General features: G+C 44.1%; 1 protein-coding gene across 1 annotated transcript; it reads left to right on the top strand.

Annotated features, from left to right (window-relative positions):
- Window positions 1-10,473: 10,473 nt before the first annotated feature.
- Window positions 10,474-15,343, top strand: LOC138854195 (uncharacterized). Its single transcript, XM_070095981.1, has 3 exons — window positions 10,474-10,886; window positions 11,021-14,289; window positions 15,294-15,343. The coding sequence occupies exons 2-3, from the start codon at window positions 12,345-12,347 to the stop codon at window positions 15,341-15,343; spliced, it is 1,995 nt and encodes a 664-aa protein (XP_069952082.1). The 5' UTR covers window positions 10,474-10,886; window positions 11,021-12,344.
- The last annotated feature ends 4,524 nt before the right edge of the window (window positions 15,344-19,867 follow it).

Here is a 19,867-nt window from a genome sequence, read left to right as displayed (position 1 = left end):
GCCAACCCATAAACTTATACTAATTCTTAGGAATCTGTTTGGTGGGTTGCCTGGTTGCTGCTAAACCTTATTAGCAGCAGATTGATGTATTATAAGAGCAGTCGAGAAAAGCTCTGCATCATAATATCTCACCAATACCTTGAGATGAGCATTATCGGTACTGTCTGTTGACTCTTCTAAAGTCAGTGAATTACAAGATGCTCTTTTTCAGTCCTAGATCAAGTTCCTACATTATGTCGCAATAGTTCTCTTCTCCTCGTTGATGTGGAATCAGATAATAGAATCTCCTTTATTTTGTCTTTTGTCTCTTTTCTGTTTTTCCTGAAAAATGTATCTGCAGTTTCCAGCATACATTCTTTAACAATTTCTGCATCAGTGAAGGGTTTCTTGTGTTTTCCCAAGATCCAAACTATGCTTTCTCCTGGGCTGTCGTGGTACTGACTTATGCTGCGATTTTAGCCGATTCATTTTTTTCTTTCTCTCTTCAGCTCCTGGCTGATAAATGTTTTCAAATCCATTGTGTTTAGTTTCATAATGGCGTTTCATATTACTGCTCTTCACTAAGGCAATTGAAGAATTTGATCACAACACGATTCAATACCCCACCAACGTACTCATTCATAAAAAATAAAATCAAACTTGCTAAAAAGAAAATGAGAAAACCCGAAATCACACCTTGCACAAACGCAAATGCACAACCTTTCCCGAAATTCAAAGTTGCACCAGGATCGCCAGACTTTCCAGCCCATGTGAGGCCAAACTCTTTTTCCAAAATGCCTAAAAAGTCAACTTCATTGCACAAATGATAATTACAGTTATGAATTACCATTGTAAATATAAATACTTCAGCAGTATAATGTGATCCTTTATTGACAGCGTTTCGCCCATGGCAAGGGGTTCAGCTATGTTATAGAAGCCGTTGTTCTGGTGGAAGTTGTTGGATATACAGATAAGTGATGATTCCAGCATTCTTCGGTATTGAGTGTTGTCTTCTCTGGCGATAAGTCTTGCGTTTCTGTAGTTGATTAAATGGTTGTGTGAATTTCGGAAGAAAATATCACTATTTAATTATGCTAGAATACTGTATTCGATTCTGTGTATGCATTCCATTTAGATAGAATAATATATTAATCCCTCTCTTGTGTACCACCTGATCCTGAACGTGGTAACACCTGTTATTTAACTAAGCTGTCTCCTGAAGCCCGCGGTCCAACTACAACATTCGGAAGGTCCGTTTTTTTTTTTACACAGGGTTTTGACAAGGTTAAGGATCCCTAGCTTTATTGACAAGCTATTTACAGGTTAAGGATTCCTAACTTTATTAGCAAGCTAAGAGCTGTTACCTACATAAGCTCATTTGAAAGCATTTTTATTGTTATGAGACATACAAGTAGGGAACAGGATGAAGTTGGAGCCATCTGTGGGCCAGCATTTTCATTTGACCAACTGACTTTATCTCGTTGACATTATTATGCTGTGCGAATGTGTTCCATACTCGAGTCATCCTGGGTATATAAGATCTCAGATGGAGTGATGTTCTGGAGAAGGGTACAGCCAGAGTGAAGTTGCTGCTTTCTGCCCGTCTTGTGGCATAAAAGCTTGTTTCACGTTGTCCTCGAAGTGGATCCAAGTGTGATACTTTGACAATATTGGCTTTGTACATAACAGTAAGGCCACCCACATCCCTCCTGTGTTGAAGGCTCTGCTGAAATGACAGATCTATCCAGGATGGGTCCGGGAGAGAGATGAGACGTCTTGCTCTGTTCACTACTCTGTCGAGCAGTCGCAGATGAGAGGGGGGCAGGCAAACCAAGAAAGTGGAGAATACTCAAGGTGTGAGCGTACTTGTGCCTCGTACAGAATCTTGCAACTCCTACTGTCAAGCAGATGCGAGATACGGCGAAGTGCTGTAAGCTTCCTGGCTGCATTGTTTGCAAGATTTACAACATGGTTCTTCATGGTTAGTTTGGAGTCAAATTTCACCCCAAGGATATCAACTTCTTCTCCAGGTGCCAACACCCTCTCATTCATCCTCACTACTGCACCAGCATTACCATCATGGTGCCTAGAGACCATCACCATTTGCGTTTTCTCAGGTGTAAATGTTACTTGCCATCTATTTCCCCAAGCTGATATAGCACTTAGCTGGTGATTGATGTAGCTTAGAGCAGATGTCATTTCTTCTCTTGGATAAGTGAATGTCAGTGTACAGTCGTCTGCATATGCGTGGGATTCTGGGATGAGATGAAGAAGGTCGTTGAAGTAGACATTCCATAACAATGGTCCCAGTACACTTCCTTGTGGAACACTTGCCCCAATAGGATGTCTTGCTGATTCCGTTCCATTGAGAACTACTTGTATAGAACATAGATGTACTCTAGTTTTTAATAGTTATTTATTTTTAGTTTTCACACAAGAAGACATAAATGATGCACCAGCAACAAATAATTATTCAGGCCATGAAAAAATAAGTAACATTACTGTCACGAGGTATATGATTATGAAACAATTAGACATTATTATTATTATTAAAATCACACCTAAGCACTACACCCATAAGGGTCATAAAGCGCTGGAAACAATTAGGCAAACTAAAACCCCCGTGTTGATCCCCGAAACCCTCTCCAGGTATACTCCAGGTATACCACGACGAACTATATAAAAATGCAAGTTGGACCTTAGCCGCTAATGAGAGTATTTATGCGTCCATCCAAACTGGTGTTGTGCCAGAGATGTGGAAGATGGTTAATGTAATTCCCATATTTATAAATCAGGGGATAAGTCCATTTCACCAAATTACCGTCCAATAAGCATATTATTAGAATCAATTATTGCTGATATTATTAGAAGCCACCTTAACAAGCATAATTTGATTAATGAATCTCGGCATGCATTCACCAGAGGTCATTTCTGCTTGACAAATTTACTGACGTTCTTTATTAAAGCATTTGATGCAGGACATCGATAAAGAATATGATGCTGTTTACCTGGATTTCAGTAAGGCCTTTGAAAGAGTACGTTACAAAATACTCTTAAGAAAAGTGGCAGCTCATGGTATAGGAGGTAAATTTCTAACATGGCTCGAAGTATGGCTTACCAATAGAAAGCAGAGAGTCTGTATTAATGGGGTAAAGTCTAAATGGGGACTGGTCACTAGTCGCATTCCCCAAGGATCAGTTTTACACCCATTACAGCACATAATTTACATTAATGACCCTGATGAAGGAACTGCAAGTGACATTGGTAAATTCACTGATGACACAAAAATAGGCCGAATGATTGATTCCGAAGAGGATATTAATGAACTCCAGGAGGATTTGGACATATTAATGTCTTGGTCTGAAAAGTGGCAGACGCAGTTCAATGTGGACAATTGTAAAGTCCTAATCCTTGAGAATGAAAATAAGCCTCATAGTTATAGACTAACTGATGTACAGCTTGATCATACAGAATGTGAAAAAGACTTGGGAGTCATTGTAAGCAGAAATCTAAAGCCAAGACAAAAGTGCATAAGTGTGCACAATATAGCTAACAAATTACTTGGATTTATATCAAGAAGTATTAATAACAAGAGTTTTAAAGATATTTACGGTTTTATACATCACTAGTGAGGCTTCACTTGCATTATGCTGCTTAGTTCTCGTATCCTTACTAGAAAATGAATATCAATATATTATAGAACATTCAGAGAAGGATGACATAGTTGATCCACTGTATAAGGAATCTCATATGAAGATAGACTTAGAACCTTGACCCTTCACTCTCTTGAGAGACTTAGAATAAGAGAAGATACCACTGAAGTATATGACTGATGGGCATAAACAAAAGCGATATGGAAAAAGACACTTGTGTACAGCTCAGGACATTTATTAAAGTTAACGTTTCGCCACGAGTGGCTTCTGCAGTCCTAATACAGAGATAACTAAGAAAACGACTATAAATAGTGACAGAAATCAGGTGAAATGTCGCGTGGGTAGCACTAGTGACCCGTGGTCTAGTGGCAAAAGCTCTCGCTTCTCACGGTGAGGGTTCGGGTTCGATTCCCGGCAAAGGGGTGGAAACTTCGGACGTGTTTCCTTACACCGGTTGTCTATGTTCATCCATCAGTAAATTGGGTACCTGGGTGTCAGTCGACTGGTGTGGGTCGCATCATGGGACAAAACTGACCTAATATGCACGAAATGTTCTGCATAACAAGGGGCTTTCTGTATAGCAGTATGTCAATGATGTCAGCTAGACCTGTATACCTTGTACATGCACTTGTAAATAAAGATATTATTATTAGTAGTAGTAGTAGTATAGTAGTGGTTGTAGTAGTAGTAGTAGTATAGAAGTGGAAATAGTAGTAATTGTGGAGTGACAGGTTGGGTTAGAGAAGGATCTGTCGACATTATGTTACAGCAGTCTCCAAAATGGGTAATATCCTGTTGATTAGCAATCTGGAAATAGTGTAACTACAGGAATTTTGATGGATAGTGTTACTGACCGTAATTAGGGCAGCTTTTACGCAGTTTCGCCTTCCTAAATCGCCTTCCTTATTTACTAGTCTAGCCTCATTGAATTTTATGAGGTGTCCAACATCGTCTCTATGTTGAACACACGCGTTTTTACGGTCATCATTGCTGCAGGCGTTTTTGTGTTCCCTGATTCTAACATCTAGAGATGTTAGAATCAGATGTTAGAATTACATACACTTTGTCATACATCCCACATTGTATTATGCAGGACTCTGCATTGCATTGTAAGATATATATAATAACATTAGAAAGAAGGAACACTGTAGCAGTCCTATTGGCCCATGTGGGGCAGGTCCATGTCAGCCCTAGCTTAGACCAATGGCCCACCCAGTCAGGTTACCTCCACTTAAGGAAGGAGCACTGCATCTGACCCAGTAACACCAGCTAGAAGAATTGAGACACTTATGCAACATATGGGAATCTTTACTGAAGAAACGTTTCACCACACAGTGACTTCATCAGTCCAATACAAAGCAGGAAGGTATAAGGAGAGGAGTTGAGGTATTCAGTCCCTTAGCCTGGAATCGATGTGTTCAATCCATCACTCTTGTAGGAAGTACCTACCTATGTACCTTTATTTGGACGTTTAGGCTAAGAGATATCTGAAGGTGTTTTTCTAGTGTGTGTATATAGTGTTACTACTAATAAATGTATATTTTCCTAACTAGAAATTTTGCCTGACCCTCTGATAACCAACCCATTGAAGTAATAAGTGCAGGTTAACGCTTTCTGTTTTGACTGGGATAGCCCTGGGTGACCTAGACTTATTTGAGATGTGTGTAAATTTTGATTTGCCCTTAGACAAGGCCCATAGGCCCCAGGAAATCCCACTTTCTGCATAACACATGGTATAGGGGCAGACTCTTCTGCAGCCATCACAGTCATAGCCTCTAGTACAGATGTAGTAGAGGAGTCCTCTTCCAGGAAAATTGTTGGCGTCACGACAACAGATGATGGTGTCTCTGGTTTGGCTATGGAGGACTGTAGTGCAGTTCTAGGGTCTGCACAGATCAGGAATACATCCAGTACGAACTGTCTCCAGCCAAAAACAAAATGGTGCAAATTCTATGTTTGGGGCATCTGTAAACATGGAATATCAGGGAAAACGAATGGGGCATGCAACTTTGAGCATCTCAAAAAAAATGCCGTGAGCTCCTGTCTAAAGAAGTGTGTCGTTCTACTTCTTGCAGATTCTTCCACCCTGAGATGTGTCAGTCTTCAGTCCTTGAAAAACAATGTTACAATACCAATTGCACCGCTTACCATTTAAAAGGAACCAGGAGGCCCACAGCCCGTACAACAAATCATAGTAGCTATGGTAGTTATGACAACACCCTAAGTGATTTTTTAGTGGTAGGAAACGAAGAAAGAAAATGGAAAGAGGTAACCAAAATAGTCCACTACCTTGGAGGCACAGCCAGTGGCACCTCCGGGCAAACAACTACTGATGCCAACAACAAAATCTCCCCAACAAACACGTAACACGACCTCATTTATATTTGCTAATATACAGGGCCTTAAGCCATCCACAAACAACAAAATACCTTTCAATAGTGGACTTTTAGAGGAGTTAAATGCACTGTTTGCAGCCTTCACAGAGACCTATGAAAAAGATTAATTTGACAGTGAAATATGGATAACTGAGTACAACCTTTTCAGATGCGACAGAAAGAACAGGCAACAAGGGGGTGTTGGCCTCTATGTCAGAGAGTCCCTCATTTGCACAGAGATACTGAACACCACAAATGATGCAGTTGAAGTTCTGACAATAAAAATCGAGAACCAAAACTTAGTCATTGTACTTGTATATAAGCCACCAAATGTAACATCCCAACAGTTCAAAAAACAACTATCAAAAACTGACTCCTATGTGGAAAACTTTCCAGCCCCATCCCCAAACATCTTGCTGCTTGGTGACTTCAATCTAAGACATACAAAATGGAAGTATATATCAATAATGTTGTTGTAATAAAGTTGGTAGAATTACCGACAATATGTAAAGTAAAAGGACACAAGTGCAACTAATGTGACATTTATTGTGGCAACGTTTCGCTCTCCAGTGATAAAAGAAACTAATTTCCGCACACGCAAATGCCTTGAATCAGCACTGATCGCTGTTTCGAATACAATTAAACAAAACAACGGCAGCTTCACCATCTCCGAAGTCTTAGCAAGAATCCTCCTGAAAACTGTAAACCCTGCCATCACATAGTCTCTCCTGTTATACTACACAAAGCACAGAGAGTGAACACTGAAACAACCTGCCTCATTCCAGTTTATATTTGTCCAACCTATTTTTATGTTACCCAAGTAATAGCTTTTGTATCCTTTTACTCATGTACGAATTAATTGCTTTTGTCACTACCACTACTACTACTACTACTACCACTAGTGAACATCGGAATGGTACCTCACTAGTATTCACCTCACTCTGAGCCTTTATATACCCTCTGTGTCCATGTATTGTTTGTAATGGCTTGATAAAGCTCCTGGAGAGCGAAACGTTGCCACAATAAATGTCACATTAGTTGCACTTGTGTCCTTTTACTTTAAATAATGTTGTTGCAGAAATAATCCCTGGAGGCAGCTTAGATGAAAAGTCACACTCACAGGAGCTGCTGAATTTCTGTAACAAACACACCATAAGTCAGCAGATAGTGGAGCCAACAAGACTGCAGAACACATTAGACCTTATTTTTGCAAATAATGAGGACCTGGTAAGAAACATAACAATATCAAAAACAACAAATTCTGATCCAGACTTACATGCACAGGAGTCCTGATCAGCAAAACACATACAGCTATGAGGGTACCTTTACCAAATTCAACTTCAACAACAAGAACATCATCTGGGATCAGGTAAACTATGCCCTAAATGAAACATGTTGGGAAGATATCTAAAATTACATGGACCCTTACCAATGTCTTGAAAAGGTCAACCTCCTGGTAGCAGAAGTATGTTCAAGGCATATTCCTCTAAGAAAAAAGAAAAGAAGAAGTAAACTAGAGAGAGAAAGAGACGCCCCCTCTACAGGAGAAGACGAAGAATCACAGCCCCTCAAGAATGCCAGATTATCTGATACACGGAAGGAAGCGCTAATCAGGGAAATGGAAAATATTGAGCTAAAGTTAAAGGACTCGTACAGGATCCAGGAGAGACAAGAGGAGCTAAAAGCAATTAGTGATATCCAAAGAAATTCGAAATATTTCTTTTCATATGCAAAAAACAAGTCAAAAACCACTTCTAGTATTGGGCCCTTGCTCAGACAAGACGGATCCTACACAGACGACGACAACAAAGAAATTAGTGAGATACTGAAATCTCAATATGACTCAGTGTTCAGCGAGCCACTAACCAGCCTAAAGATAGACATTCCAAACAATTTCTTCATGAATGAGCCTTAAAACTCTGCCAATGTATGCCAGATTTCTGACATAACCCTAACTCCACTAGACTTTAAGAAAGCTATCGACGACATGCCCATGAACTCAGCCCCAGGCCCAGACTCGTGGAACTGGGTGTTCATTAAGAACTGCAAGAAACCCCTCTCACGGGCCCTAAGTATGCTATGGAGAAGGAGCTTAGACACAGGCGAGATTACACAGTCACTAAAAACAACGGATATAGCCCCATTCCATGAAGGTGGCAGCAAAGCAGTAGCTAAGAACTATAGACCAACAGCTTTAACGTCCCATATCACAAAAAATCTTTGAAAGAGTTCTAAGAAGCAGGACAGCAAACCACCTGAACTCCCAAAAATTGCACAACCCAGGGCAACATGGGTTCAGAGCAGGTCGCTCCTGCCTTTCGCAACTGCTAGACCACTATGATATTGTCTTAGATGCACTGGAAAACAAACAGAATGCGGATGTAGTATACACAGATTTTGCGAACGCCTTTAAGAAGTGCGACCATGGTGTAATAGCACACAAAATGCGTGGTAAACGGATAACTGGAAAAGTAGGCAGATGGATCTTCAACTTTCTAACCGGTTTGTAAATGAATGGTTTAGAGAACCGACATGTTGATAAATTAGACACATGTGCAACTCTTGGGTATCTTTATTGAGGAAACGTTTCGCCACACAGTGGCTTCATCAGTCCATACAAAGGAGAACCTTGAAGAACAGGAGGAGAATGAGGTAATCAGTCCCTCAACCTTGAGTCGATGTGGTCAGTCCATCAATCTTGAATAGAATACGGCATTCGTGCCGTATGGACTGACCACATCGACTCAAGGTTGAGGGACTGATTACCTCATTCTCCTCCTGTTCTTCAAGATTCTCCTTTGTATGGACTGATGAAGCCACTGTGTGGCGAAACGTTTCCTCAATAAAGATACCCAAGAGTTGCACATGTGTCTAATTTATCAACATGTCGGTTCTCTGAACCATTCATTTACAAACCTGTCAGACACTGCAACTTCTTGGGATCTTAATACTTGGGAATTCTTCGCTTGCCTAATTCTTGGGCACGACCTACTTCCACATTGAACAAATGTGACACCACCTATGACTGCTGCACCTCTCCTGCCAACGGTTTATAAGCTCCTTCTCCGCACGTATGCCATATTCTATTCAAGATTGATGGACTGACCACATCGACTCAAGGTTGAGGGACTGAATACCTCATTCTCCTCCTGTTCTTCAAGATTCTCCTTTATATGGACTGATAAAGCCACTGTGTGGCGAAACGTTTCCTCAATAAAGATACCCAAGAGTTGCACATGTGTCTAATTTATCAACTTTCTAACCAATCGCACACAAAGAGTAGTGGTAAACAGAGTTAAATCGGATGCTGCCATAGTGAAGAGCTCTGTCCCACAAGGCACAGTATTGGCACCTATCCTGTTCCTCATTCTCATATCAAACATAGACAGAGATGTAAACCATTGCACTGTATCATCCTTCGCAGACGATACTAGGATATGCATGAGAGTGTCATCCGTTGAGGACACAGCAAAGAAGATATAAACCAAGTTTTCCAATGGGCAACAGAGAACAATATGATGTTCCATGAAGACAAATTCCAACTACTCCGTTACGGAAAACTGGAGGAAATGTTAACTAGGACTGAGTATACTACAAACTCTAATCAATTATAGAGCGGAAAAGTAATGTGAAGGACCTGGGTGTGGTAATGTCCGAAGACCTCACCTTCAAGAACCACGACAATGCCACTATCACATCTGCTAGGAAACTGATAGGATGGATAATGAGAACATTCAAGACAAGAGATGCTAAGCCAATGATGATCCTTTTTAAATCACTTGTTCTCTCTAGACTGGAATACTGCTGTACATTAACATCCCCATTCAAGGCAGGTGAAATTGCAGAACTAGAGAATATACAGAGAGCCTTTACTGCACGTATAAGTTCCAACACCTTAACTACTGGGAGCGCCTGGAAGCACTTGACTTGTACTCACTGGAGTGCAGGTGAGAGAGATGTATCATAATCTACACCTGGAAGATCCTGGAGGGACTGGTCCCTAATCTGCACACAGAAATCACTCTACGAGAGCAAAAGATTTGGCAGGCGATGCAACATACCCACATTGAAAAGTAGGGGCACCATTGGTACACTAAGAGAAAACGCAATAAGTGTCCGGGGCCTAATATAATAACATAAAAACTTGATATACACTCTAGAATGAATAAAATATATATGTCAGTACGTATGTGGTGGCGGGGGAGGACAGCGCTCGCGGGCATTCTTACTCTACCTATGAAAACGTCTTCCCATTCTTTCCTCCTTCAGACATTGTGGAAATTTATTTGGTCCAAATAGTTCCACAGCTCAGATCCAGCATGAGCGTCTGGTCGTCTGAGCCGAGCGACCCTTAAACCCTCCCAAACAAGCAAGGCATTCTCTGGTTGGCGGTTGGTAAGCTTATTTAATTTATAGATTTACTCTTCAGGGAAGGAGTAGGTAGGTTTACTGGTAATACACTAATATTAGGTTTACTAAGGCATCTGTAGATAATGATAGAGTAGACCTAAGACCTTAACATAGGTAGTAATAGGCCGATAATGTAGGCAAACATTAGGATAAGTTAGCTAGGGAGAACTGGCAGCCCTAGCTTGAATGGCGGGGCGCAGGTCACAAAGACAGAATAGCGTCCTTCTTACGATAGACTTCGACTGGACAAGACGTGCCGTGAACATCAGGCGGCGCCCCCACGTGTCTTCACATCTGAGACCTGGGGAAATCTGGTAGAGACACCTCGATGTACCGTAGATGATCTCCTCCATCAGCCCATACAGTAAGACGAGATATTCACCCTTTCCCGTAGGATCTGGCCAGTGACTTAGGAGATCGTGAGTTGAGTTAACTGAGGGCTCGGCGTGCTACAGAGAGAGTATGCCCAGTAAGTACCAGCGTCTCAGAGTCGTCTGAAGCTAGCGTCTGAGTCTGCATAGTTATACTAGGGGATACATACCCTCTTGGATATAGGAATTTCTGAGGTGCAGGCAGGACACTAATAACGATTGAATATTGCAGGAATTAATGCTCCCGGTTGCACGTGGTTCCCAAGGGGAAGTCCAAGGGGGCTAAAGCTAGGCTTAGGAAGTTGAAGATCAGGATATATGCTGCAACACCAAGTAAGTTAGTCCTTTATACGTGCATGCAGGCGAGGTTTCTTGCAATACCAATCATTTGTGAAAAAATCTGTCCTATAAGCCACTTGTGAGGCTGAGGTACCCATCTCAGAGCTCGGTGTCAACAGAGTTTGCCAGGGTAGGCGACTCACTTGGAGGCAGCCCAGACAAATTTTCACAAAAGTGGTCCTTCGAAAACCGGATGTGGAATAGCTAGGTTAAGCTATCATAGCTAGGCCACAGTTAGGAACCAGTTTTACAGAGTTAGGTTAAGCTATCATAGCTAGGCCACAGTTAGGTTAAGCTATCATAGCTAGGCTACAGTTAAGAACCAGTTTAACAAAGTTAGGTTAAGCTATCATAGCTAGGCCACAGGTTAAGCTATCATAGCTAGGCCACAGTTAGGAACCAGTTTAAAAAAGTTAGGTTTAAGTTAGCACACCTAGGTCAAAGTTACTCAGAGGCTAGGCCAAGCTGACTATACACAGAAGTTGTTATTTGCAGTAATTTACAGGCAGGCCAGGTAGGCTAGAGAAGCTTGTGAATTTAATTATTTACAGTGATTACAAGTAATCCAGAGTAGGAGACTTGTGTGTTAATTACTTACAGTGGATTTGCAAGGTAGCCACAGTTAGGCTAGGCTTGTGCAATATTTACAAAAGGTTATAGTAGCTAGGACAGATTTAACCTAGTTATTATTTACAGGGAGTTATAAAGCCAGGTTTAAGTTATAGCACACTAGCTAGGTTAGGATTTACCTTATCCAACCATCCACACTAAACAGAGTAAGCTGGGCACAGTTAGGCCAAGCTGTTTACATACATTATTTATTTACTGTTTCACAAGTTGAATTGTTGAATTTGCTTGTGTTAACCAAGTGATTTTAATTTGTACACTGCACTTTTATTGTGATTTTCATCATCTTTGATTCATGTTAATGTGGGATTTGTGAATTATACCTGAGACTAGGTTAAGTCCTGTAATTATTTGCTGGCATTGTACAGTTGAGTGCTAGATTAAGCTTTCACATCGATACACATTTTGATTGGGATTTGAGAGCTAACAGTGTACATTTTTGATTCATAGTAGAGTCAATATAACAAAGGGAATTGTTAAGCTTGTTGAGAAGCCTTAAGACTCGTTCATTCTCACCTAACACCGTGACGTGCTGTGGGGTGGACTGGGTAAAGTACAATTAGTGTCACACTCCTCATTAAACTTCGACAATGGCAGATGGGGGTTCAGGAGAGTCTGGTTCAGTGCTAACAAAATTAAAACGATCAGTAGCAGCATACAAAGGGCATCTGAACAGAACGCGTAACAGGTGCAAGGCTACTTGCCAACGCAGTAATGTAGACTGCGATGATTTGCAGAACTGCTTGAAGAGTTTGGGGGAAAAGTGGGAAGCCTATGAACAAGCATTCTCAGCATATGAGCTACAGGCTATTGAGGATGAGGAATCCCAGGGAAGTCTTCAGCAGGCTATGGACGAATTCACTAAGGATGATGTAGATTGTCACCAGGAGATGAATATGTACAGAGATAAGTTAAGTACATTAAAGGCTAGTATTCCAAGGATGGTGTTGAACACAGCAGGTACCCCAAACAACCACACACCTGTCAATATGTTGCCCAAGTTGCCCCAGCTGAATTTACCAACGTTTGACGGAACCTTAACAGAGTACATTGGTTTCTGGGATCAGTTTAGAGCCCAGATAGATGACAGAAATGATTTGTCAGATGCCGTCAAGTTGCAGTATTTGCGGTCGCAACTCAAGGGTAAAGCCTTAGATCTGGTCCGGCACTACCCGATTACTGACGCTAATTACCAACATGCCAAAGACCAATTAGAAGACATGTTTGGCAACACTGAGGAGATAAAGGTAGCTATACTTTATCGGTTGTTGGATCTAGAGGCTTGCCGACATGACCGTCAAAGTCTAGAGAAGTTCCGTATTGAGATTATGAGCTTGACCAATAGTTTCAGAGATCTGCATGGTGAGAATGATTCAAAATGGGTCCTTAGCCAGGTGATTCAGAGGAAACTGGCTAGCACGACAGTGCATGAGTTACACTTAAAATATCGGACGAATAGGTTCACGATAAGCCAAATTATTGAAGGGTTAGGGGATCTCATATCTCACCTGAGCATAGGTCAGGGGGAGAAATTACCTACCAAGGAGAAGTCGGTCGACTTCCCCAGACATTCGAGAGATAGACCTAAACCACCTCCCACTAAAGTAGGCACGTATTATGCCCAGGGCGAACCCTCCACCCACAGGGCCAAGGGAGAAGCCACTAAAGCGGCCAGTATGAGACGGTGCGTGTTTTGTGATGAAGAACACGCTAGTTCAGGGTGTTCAAGCTTCACCACCTATAACCAAAGGGTTCAACGGCTAAGAGAGTTGAGACTTTGTTTCAAGTGTTGTGGAGAACATTTTGCCAGGGACTGTAACACCATGCTCAGGGAGTGTCGGGGCTGCCGGAAGGGAAAGCACCACAGTGCACTGTGTCCTAATGATGCCGGATTAGCACAAGTTAAGGAGAGCAAACCGCAAGAAAGGGCGGAGAGCAAGAACAAGTCAGAAGTAACGATGAGTGTGGTGAGTACGGCACCGAGAATTTGTTCTGGTGAGCAGTTTCAAGGCTCGGTGGCCTTGCCCACCATAATGGCGGTGGTCGCGAACGGGAAGAAGTCTGAAACAACCCGTTTGTTCTTCGACAGTGGGGCACAGAGATCCTTCATAGCGGAGAGTCTAGCCACTAGGTTGAAGCTGGAGACAGTTGGTAAAGTTGACATGAAGGTGGAAGGGTTTGGTGGGGAAGTCCCACGCAGGTCTTATCCAGTAGTCAATGTGACGGTCAGGTTAGCCGGGCATCGACGGGAAATTTCAGCCTTGATGGTGAAGAGGCTGCCCAATATCATTACCACTAGGGGACTGGCTGAAGCAGTCAAACGTTTGAGGGAGTTGGGTGTGAAGCTAGCAGAACCAGACATTGCTACAGACAATGTTAGTAATGTAGGCATATTGGTAGGAGGGGATTACCTAGACGAGTTCGTGTCTACGAGAAGGGTTATCAAGGAAGGTGTGGGCCTGTACAGGACTCCAGCGGGGTACATCGTAGGAGGCAGAATACCAGCTCACTTCCCTGCGACCCCGGGAAAGGAGGGCTCTGGTATTACAGCGACTGAGGCTGTACTGGTGATGCAGATTGGTGTGCACGAAGGCCTGTCAGAGGCGCAAGTTGGCATATCCGACAGTGAGCCGGTCCATAAACTATGGGACCTGGATGTAGTAGGGATTAAAGGTGACCAGCCGCCCCCCGAACACGAAGAGACGTATCGAGATTACTTGAACCATGTGCAGTTCAGGGACGGGCAGTATTGGGTGCGACTCCCATGGAAACCGGGCCACCCAACGCTGCCCACTAATTTCAAGAGGGCACGTGGTCAGTTGAATTCATTGGTGAACAGCCTGACCAGGAAGGGTCTGGTGGGGAAATATGATGATATTATTAAGGAACAGCTGGCCCTTGGGTTCATCGAGAAAGTGCCCAATGCCAGCCCTGGGGAAAACACCCATTATCTTCCACACATGGCAGTCACCAAGGAGTCGGTAACCACTCCCATCAGAGTAGTCTTCAACTGCAGCTCGCAGGCGAGTCCCCGAGAGCCATCGTTGAACGACTGTCTGCTCACAGGGCCCTCCCTGACGCAGAAATTAGCAGATGTGTTGTTGAGATTCAGGACGGAACAGTACGCCTATGCGGCAGACATTAGCAAAGCCTTCCTACGTATTGGGTTGCAGCCACAGGATAGGGACTACACAAGGTTCTTGTGGCTGGCTAACAGGGAGATGCCCAAGCAAGGGTATGATACCTATAGATTCAGGGCAGTGTTGTTTGGTGCCACTAGTTCACCATTCCTATTACAGGCTACCATAGACTACCACCTTGTGAACTGTAACAGCCCGCTTAAAGAATTACTGAAGACCCTATTTTATGTAGACAACATGCAGGGTACCACCTCAGATGAAAGGCTGTTGATGGATATTTACCGAGAGTCTAATCAGGAGATGCTCTCAGCTAACATGCCATTGAGAGAATGGGTGACAAACAATCCAACGTTGCGGGGCATGGTGGAACATGACTATACTGGCTACTCAGTGCCTGAGGTAACATCGGTGTTGGGACTAGAGTGGGAAGTCAAGGAAGACAGACTTAGGCTAAAGAGGAAGCCTGATGGGGAAGGGAAGCTGACCAGGAGGTCTTTGCTGAGCAAAGTGCAGACTGCCTTCGATCCTTTGGGTTTGTTGACACCCATCACCATTCGAGGGAGGATGCTAGTACAACAGACCTGGGAGCTGAACCTAGGTTGGGACGACCCACTGCCAGAAACAGTCTGCCAGGAGTGGGATCTGGTTAACAAAGACCTAGCGGAATTGCACGAGTTCACATTCCCCAGGTCCATCGGGTGCACCGGGCGGGATTATGACTTGCACGTCTTCTGTGATGCCTCCTCCAGGGCCTATGGGGCAGTAGCGTATTTGGTGGCCGGGGACCAAGTCAATCTGGTCACCAGTCGTGCGCGGGTGACACCCCTGAAGGATTGCTCGATCCCAAAGCTAGAGCTCACGGCGATGTTGCTGGGAGCAAGACTGGGTAAGTACGTAGAGGAGGTGTTAAGTAATCTGAGGGTGACACACACCTATGTATGGACAGACTCGGAGGTGGCCTTACAGTGGGTCCAGAATGACAGGTCTAAGCTCCCCTATGTCAGGAATCGGGTAAAGGAGATACGGGAACTACAGTCAACATCAACAATTCTGTATGTGCCTACAGATCAAAACCCAGCCGACCTGATAAGCCGAGGGGTGACACACAGAAAGTTGAGTAAAAGCGAGCTTTGGTTCAAAGGCCCAGACTGGTTACCGGCAAGGGATTGCTGGCCGGAGCAGAAATTCGTGGAGACAATCAGCAGCATAGTACATTTCGCGGGGGAACACGACACTGAATTATTTGACCCCAGGCGCTACTCCTCGTGGAGAAAACTTATAGGAGTCACGGAAATGGTATTTCGATTCGTGAGGAAGCTGCATGACAAGGTAAGCCAGGGTCGACAGTTGTCTCTAGTGGGTCCCAGAGAATATTGGATAAGGCAGTACCAAAGGGGGAGGTTTCCAGGAGTGCTGGAAGTACTTGCGACCCGGCAGCAGGTTATGGCGTCAGGACGCGTGTCCAACGATGACGACTCAGGGAACAGCAAATTGGTTCACTCATTGGGATTGTTCCTAGATCATGCGGGGCTAATAAGATGCAGGGGAAGAATACAAAACTCTGAGCTCAGCTATGGGGCCAAACATCCCGTGCTGCTGGGAAAGGAGGGATGGGCGACAGAGCTATTGATACAAGATGCCCATCAGAGGACCTTACATGGGGGGTTTGGAGATACCCTCACCTGCCTACGTCAGAATTACTGGGTACTGAAGGGTCGAGCTGCCGTCAAAAGGGTGCTAAAGAGTTGCACGGTCTGCCGGCGGTACGATGGGAGGACCCTACCCTACCCAGGTCCACCACCGCTGCCTCAGGAGCGGGTACATAGTGACAGGCCCTTTGAGACTGTAGGAATAGACTATACGGGGGCTATCACATTGAAGAACCCAGGAGACGTTAAGGAGGGCCCTCAGAAAGTATATGTCTGCCTGTTTACCTGTGCCACTACTCGAGCGGTGCATTTGGAGTTGGCAGAAGATATGACGACAGAGACTTTCGTGAAGTTGTTCAGGAGGTTTACTGCCAGATTCTCGTGCCCGCGATTGATTATCTCGGACAATGGCACAAGCTTTAGGGCGGCCGATAAAGTTTTCAGGAATCTTAGGGACAACGGAGAAGTACGAGAACACCTGAAGAGAATAGAGTGCGAGTGGAGGTTCATAGCTCCCAGGGCACCCTGGCAAGGGGGATTCTATGAACGCATGGTGGGCACAGTCAAAAGGTGCATTCGGAAGGTCTTGCACGGCAGGAGGGTGAGCTGTGATGAACTGAGGACAGTGTTAGTTGAGATAGAGGCAAGAGTTAATAACAGGCCTCTGACCTACGTACAAAATGGGATTGACGAGCAAGAAGCTCTCACCCCCAATCACATGCTGTTTGGAAGAAGGATTGAGCCCTTCCCCGCAATTTTGAGTCAGTCTTCCAAGGAGCTGGATTATTATGGGCCAGATGGTCCCCCCATCAATGAAGAACTGCACAGGAGTCACAACAGACTGGTGAACATCCTGGACAAATGGAACCAGGTGTGGCGCAGGGATTACTTGACAACCTTGCGGGAACATTTCTATGGTGCCGACCCCGAGGCGAATAAGATGATGCTAAGTGAAGGGGACCTGGTGCTGGTAGAATCCGAGGCGCCGAGGGCATACTGGCCTCTTGGCCTGGTAGTGTCAACCCACCCAGACAAGGCTGGGCGGTTGAGAATGGTGAAAGTGAGAATGAACGGTGTCGAGACTATAAGACCCATCAACAGGCTTTTGCCTCTCGAGGTCCACACGGTGGGACCGGGACATGAGAAATCAGACCAGAGGTTGAGCGAGCTGAGCGGCCGGACGACCCGTCGAACGGCGCTCGAGTCCAGGGCCCACTGGGGGGGCCTGCGGGAGGCAGACTTGATCTAGACTTAGCGCCTACCTTCGCCGGCGGGAGGATGTGGAAATTTATTTGGTCCAAATAGTTCCACAGCTCAGATCCAGCATGAGCGTCTGGTCGTCTGAGCCGAGCGACCCTTAAACCCTCCCAAACAAGCAAGGCATTCTCTGGTTGGCGGTTGGTAAGCTTATTTAATTTATAGATTTACTCTTCAGGGAAGGAGTAGGTAGGTTTACTGGTAATACACTAATATTAGGTTTACTAAGGCATCTGTAGATAATGATAGAGTAGACCTAAGACCTTAACATAGGTAGTAATAGGCCGATAATGTAGGCAAACATTAGGATAAGTTAGCTAGGGAGAACTGGCAGCCCTAGCTTGAATGGCGGGGCGCAGGTCACAAAGACAGAATAGCGTCCTTCTTACGATAGACTTCGACTGGACAAGACGTGCCGTGAACATCAGGCGGCGCCCCCACGTGTCTTCACATCTGAGACCTGGGGAAATCTGGTAGAGACACCTCGATGTACCGTAGATGATCTCCTCCATCAGCCCATACAGTAAGACGAGATATTCACCCTTTCCCGTAGGATCTGGCCAGTGACTTAGGAGATCGTGAGTTGAGTTAACTGAGGGCTCGGCGTGCTACAGAGAGAGTATGCCCAGTAAGTACCAGCGTCTCAGAGTCGTCTGAAGCTAGCGTCTGAGTCTGCATAGTTATACTAGGGGATACATACCCTCTTGGATATAGGAATTTCTGAGGTGCAGGCAGGACACTAATAACGATTGAATATTGCAGGAATTAATGCTCCCGGTTGCACGTGGTTCCCAAGGGGAAGTCCAAGGGGGCTAAAGCTAGGCTTAGGAAGTTGAAGATCAGGATATATGCTGCAACACCAAGTAAGTTAGTCCTTTATACGTGCATGCAGGCGAGGTTTCTTGCAATACCAATCATTTGTGAAAAAATCTGTCCTATAAGCCACTTGTGAGGCTGAGGTACCCATCTCAGAGCTCGGTGTCAACAGAGTTTGCCAGGGTAGGCGACTCACTTGGAGGCAGCCCAGACAAATTTTCACAGACATGTTAGTATAAGAGAAAATGAGTTTGTGAGGCAAACTACATTAGATCATAAGAAAACCATAAAGTACAAATGAACTGGTGTACATGCACCGTATATATACCTGGCAGAAGATAGGCAGAGCAGATTATGCTGTCAGCAGTTTATTTCGTTTCATCCTTTTTCTATCGCTTAATCGCTACACTCTTAATGCTACAATTTGTCACTGAACTTAACTGCTTTAAACTCCACAACTCGCATCTGTGCTGGCATGCAGGAACACATTAAAATCACTAAGAGTGTATTATTAGTCTTGAAGATGCCATATTAACAATGATAATAACACAATAATAACCCAGTCGGCTTGACAGAGTCAACATAAACAATTCAGGTCCGGACGGGTAACAACAACAGGCCCGGTGGCCTGGTGGCTAAGCTCCCGCTTCACACACGGAGGGCTCGGGTTCGATTCCCGGCGGGTGGAAACATTTCGACACGTTTCCTTACACCTGTTGTCCTGTTCACCTAGCAGCAAATAGGTACCTGGGTGTTAGTCGACTGGTGTGGGTCGCATCCTGGGGGACAAGATTAAGGACCCCAATGGAAATAAGTTAGACAGTCCTCGATGACGCACTGACTTTCTTGGGTTATCCTGGGTGGCTAACCCTCCGGGGTTAAAAATCCGAACGAAATCTCTCAACTTGTTTGTTTACAAAATTCAACGATCCTTCCTCACTCTCATGTACTCAACTTGTTTACTCATCTCTCACTCTACATTAAGACTACAAATATTTTAAGGTAAGTAATGAGTGCGCCTTATATGCTCTTTATGGCTCCAGGGCACTTTAAAAGCCTAGTATATAATGTTTGAGTTGGGTAGCCAGATGGGGGTTACATACCTACCACACTGATACGTACCTACCTTACTATTCAAATTGTACCCTATATTAAGACAGTTAAGACTACAAATATTTTACGCGAAGTAATGAGTGTATGAAAATGTATTTTATCGCTCTAGAGCATTTTAAATGCCTAGTATATAATGTA

The sequence above is a fragment of the Cherax quadricarinatus genome, chromosome 52 (genome assembly GCF_038502225.1).
Source record: "Cherax quadricarinatus isolate ZL_2023a chromosome 52, ASM3850222v1, whole genome shotgun sequence".
NCBI lineage: Eukaryota > Metazoa > Arthropoda > Malacostraca > Decapoda > Parastacidae > Cherax > Cherax quadricarinatus.
Note: the sequence above shows the minus strand (reverse complement) of the source record. Positions and strands in the feature narration are given on the sequence as shown.

Excerpts from the sequence above, each read along its gene's own strand:
- LOC138854195 (XM_070095981.1), top strand. The coding sequence starts at position 12,345 with ATGGCAGATGGGGGTTCAGGAGAGTCTGGTTCAGTGCTAACAAAATTA. Across the intron at positions 14,290-15,293 it reads TGCGACCCCGGGAAAGGAGG|GTAACATCGGTGTTGGGACT; the intron begins GCTCTGGTATTA and ends TCAGTGCCTGAG.